The sequence below is a fragment of the Opisthorchis viverrini genome (genome assembly GCF_000715545.1).
Source record: "Opisthorchis viverrini unplaced genomic scaffold opera_v5_110, whole genome shotgun sequence".
Classification (NCBI taxonomy): domain Eukaryota; kingdom Metazoa; phylum Platyhelminthes; class Trematoda; order Opisthorchiida; family Opisthorchiidae; genus Opisthorchis; species Opisthorchis viverrini.
The window spans coordinates 1,119,283-1,123,137 of record NW_008751760.1 but is presented as its reverse complement, the minus strand read 5'-3'; the positions used below and the strand labels follow the sequence as shown (position 1 = coordinate 1,123,137).

Genomic DNA, 3,855 nt, shown 5'->3' with positions numbered 1-3,855 from the left:
GATGCCATGCAACGAGAAGTGCGCATGAGGATTGGGCTAATGCCAAGTTTCCGAAGCCTAGACAACAGCAGTCGAGATGCCGGGGCTTGTACTTGAACCATGGATACTTAGACCAGAATGTTCGCCCCTTGAATGCTTAGCCATTTCGGACTCTGAAACCTGGACACAACTTGGAGTTTTCGAGGCGGGGGGAACAACTGGTGGGGTAATTCTGGTTGTGAGTTGGTCTTCCGAGAATCGGTAACGTCCCCTCCGAGGATTATATTAAGGACGGCCATTTTCTTATGCTGCAGCACGTTCTTCTGAAGCCCCATGGAGCCGATTTTCTGGACCGTGTTATATCGCTTGGTGTCACCAGAACAGGAGTCACGGGTGTTGAGAAGGGCCCCCTGTCTGCTCTGTAGCTTTGATGAACTAAGCGACTGCTAGTACAGCCGACCACAACAGATCCCATAGAATGCTCTATTGGCACATCCATAGCTCCGATTCATATCTGATGAAAATCACAGTAAATCCCACATAGTTGCTGTTATGCCGCTCAGAAATTTGAAATGATATTCCGGCCCCTCTTGGAAAGGTGCGGATCCAAACCGTTTTTTTGTACTGTCATTGTGGATTTAGAATGTCTCCTGTGACCGAATTACGACTACAAAAGAATCCAGTACGCACAATTCATTTCCAGTTTATCAGCTATAAAATGTGTAAAGTAGGCACATTGTTTCCAACTGCTACACTTTTGATCACCGGAAAACGGGTGAATGGGATATACAATAAACTTTGGAGACGAAAGCACGTTCAGTTTGTTCGGAAATTTGGTAGCTACGTATTGAGAGCGATAGTTCTGATGCACGAGCGCCACTGACTGCGCAATTGGGACATTTCTGCCTATTTCATTAACCGCCAGTGGTTTGAGTCCGGGAGCCCCAATCCAGGAAAGTGGCAGTCGCCTACCCGATTAAGTTTACTGGTTAGTGTTTTCGTACTTCCTTGTCAGGTCATACACTGTCCACTTTTTGGTCTCTTCCATTCATGCAGGACTTGGAGAACCAGCTCCGTGAGGCAGACGGTCTTCTGGAATGCGGAGTACATGTCCCAAACAACGCAGCTCATGAAGATTGAATAACTCATCTATCGCGAGAGAGTTCCTTCTTCCTAAGACCATCTGGTGCACTTCGGCATTGCTAATCCGATGTTCTCACCAGAACTGAATAATTCTTGGGAGACACCGATGGTCAAACACTGACACCTTTCGTATGTCCTCTGCGCGCAGGGGCCACGTTTCTGATCTATAAAACAGCATTGATTGCACCACCGCAGTGTAAATTCTTCCCTTGACAGACAAACTGACGCCACTGCGGCGCCATAAGTGTTGGAATTTGGTAAAAACTGCACTGGCCTTTCAGTTTCGAGGAATTATCTCATCTCTAGCCCATCTACCGGAACGTACACAGCTGCCCAGGTAAAAAAATTCTATCTACCGCGTCGATTGGCTACCGCGTCGATTGGCTCGCATTCAGCATGAGATGTGTGTTTGACCCCACCCAGTCATGTATCAGCACTTTACACTTTGCAAGTGTGAAGCTCATGCCGAACCGTGCAATATCGTCTGCATACTCAATGTCTGTGAGGGAACATCCTGGGAGTGTTTTGACTCCCGAGGTTTCGAAGACAACCAGAGGAATTTCTAGCACGATTTCAAAAACAATATTGAGGAAAGGTGAAAGAGGACAGCCTTTTCTTACACCGCTGGTGGGAGCTTCCCGTATACTCATACCCACCCACAGGAGTTCGGATACATTGCCCTAATAATAGACAGATATTTGGAAGGGTCACTAGGCACTCAAAGTTGCTGACTGTCAACCGAATCAGAAGCAGCTATCAAATACAAAAAACGATCAACGTGGGACCTCTGAAAGAGTGGTGCTGGTCAAGGNGAGCGTAAATACGCTCGTCCAGCAAGAAGCCAGCAGTATGCCCCGGGAAATTGTGTATTCGTAACATTAAAACAAGCGTCATGATACAATGTGAACGATAGTTACAAATTATTGTTTAAGGAAGAATGGTAAATGAGACAACGGATTAGAAACACTACAGGACATGGTAGGAAGTTTTTCCAGCTCAGAACGCATCCTTTGACGAGGCAAAATTTTTCTCCTTTCGGTTAGTTTCTGCGTGGAATATCCTTCCTCCGACGGTTGTCCACTCCCGATGTAGAATCCAGTTGAAAGCATTATGAGACACTAATTTATGCGAGTCCTCTTCCTGGCAAGCTCATTGCCACGCGCTGACAACCTACATCTTTTTTCGCTCGTGTCTTTCAACTCAACGGCAGCTACCGAACGATAAGAATGAAACCGACCCAGGAATCTTGTGCAAAAGCCTCGGCGCTGTGTGTAAATCCGTGATTACGTGATCCTGGTTTTAATGCGCTAACAACAATTTGTGGTTGCTATCTCGTGCTTTCTCGGGATGGCGCGCGAAGTCTCCGATAAGCTGAGCGATCTCCAGTTGACGTCGGAGGAGGTCGGAAGACTGAAAAAAGCCTTTGGAGACCCAGAATTCCGTAAGCTCTTCAAGGAATATGCCGAGGAAATATCCGACCCGAAAAATCGTAAGAGGTACAATCACTGTTAATTTGTCTCCCTAGTATATTTGCAAACACGGAATGCGATCACCGACTGCGATACTGACTTTTTAGTGTTTCCCTAAGATACTGGAATCATGAATTCAGCTTTAAAATTGAGATTGATGATAAGCCTGACGAAATTGAAAGGCGTACCTTCTGGTGCTCGTCGCATTACTATCTGAAGCGCTTTCTATAAACTGGTGACCGGGAAAACATGAAATAAGTATTTGTTATGCACCAACACNCGGGAAAACATGGAATAAGTATTTGTTATGCACCAACACTATTTCGGTTCCGAGATGCCATGCAACGAGAAGTGCGCATGAGAATTGGGTTAACGCTAGGTTTCCGATGCCTAGACAAGAGCAGTCGAGATGCCGGTGCTTGTACTTAAACCGTGGATGTTTAGACCAGAATGTTCTCCCCTTGAATGCTTAGCCATTTCGGACTCTGAAACCTGGACACAACTTGGAGTTTTCGAGGCGGGGGGAACAACTGGTGGGGTAATTCTGGTTGTGAGTTGGTCTTCCGAGAATCGGTAACGTCCCCTCCGAGGATTATATTAAGGACGGCCATTTTCTTATGCTGCAGCACGTTCTTCTGAAGCCCCATGGAGCCGATTTTCTGGACCGTGTTATATCGCTTGGTGTCACCAGAACAGGAGTCACGGGTGTTGAGAAGGGCCCCCTGTCTGCTCTGTAGCTTTGATGAACTAAGCGACTGCTAGTACAGCCGACCACAACAGATCCCATAGAATGCTCTATTGGCACATCCATAGCTCCGATTCATATCTGATGAAAATCACAGTAAATCCCACATAGTTGCTGTTATGCCGCTCAGAAATTTGAAATGATATTCCGGCCCCTCTTGGAAAGGTGCGGATCCAAACCGTTTTTTGTACTATCATTGTGGATTTAGAGTGTCTCCTGTGACCGAATTACGACTACGAAAAAATCCAGTACTCACAATTCCGTTTCAGTTTATCAGCTATAAAATGTGTAAAATAGGCACGTTGGTTCCAACTGCTACACTTTTGCTCGCCGGAAAACAGGTGAATGGGATATGCCATAAACTTTGGAGACGAAAGCACGTTCAGTTTGTTCGGAAATTTGGTAGCTACGTATTGAGAGCGATAGTTCTGATGCACGAGCGCCACTGACTGCGCAATTGGGACATTTCTGCCTATTTCATTAACCGCCAGTGGTTTGAGTCCGGGAGCCCCAATCCAG

At 46.3% G+C, this 3,855-nt stretch overlaps 1 protein-coding gene across 1 annotated transcript in view; it reads left to right on the top strand.

Moving 5' to 3' along the window:
* Window positions 1-2,475: 2,475 nt before the first annotated feature.
* Window positions 2,476-3,855, top strand: part of T265_13794 (hypothetical protein) — a gene marked incomplete at both ends in the record, with an annotated part of 28,406 nt that continues 27,026 nt past the window's right edge. Inside the window, one exon of the mRNA XM_009170542.1 lies at window positions 2,476-2,618. Coding sequence (XP_009168806.1) covers window positions 2,476-2,618 — 143 coding nt within the window. The remainder of the gene's footprint in view (window positions 2,619-3,855) is intronic.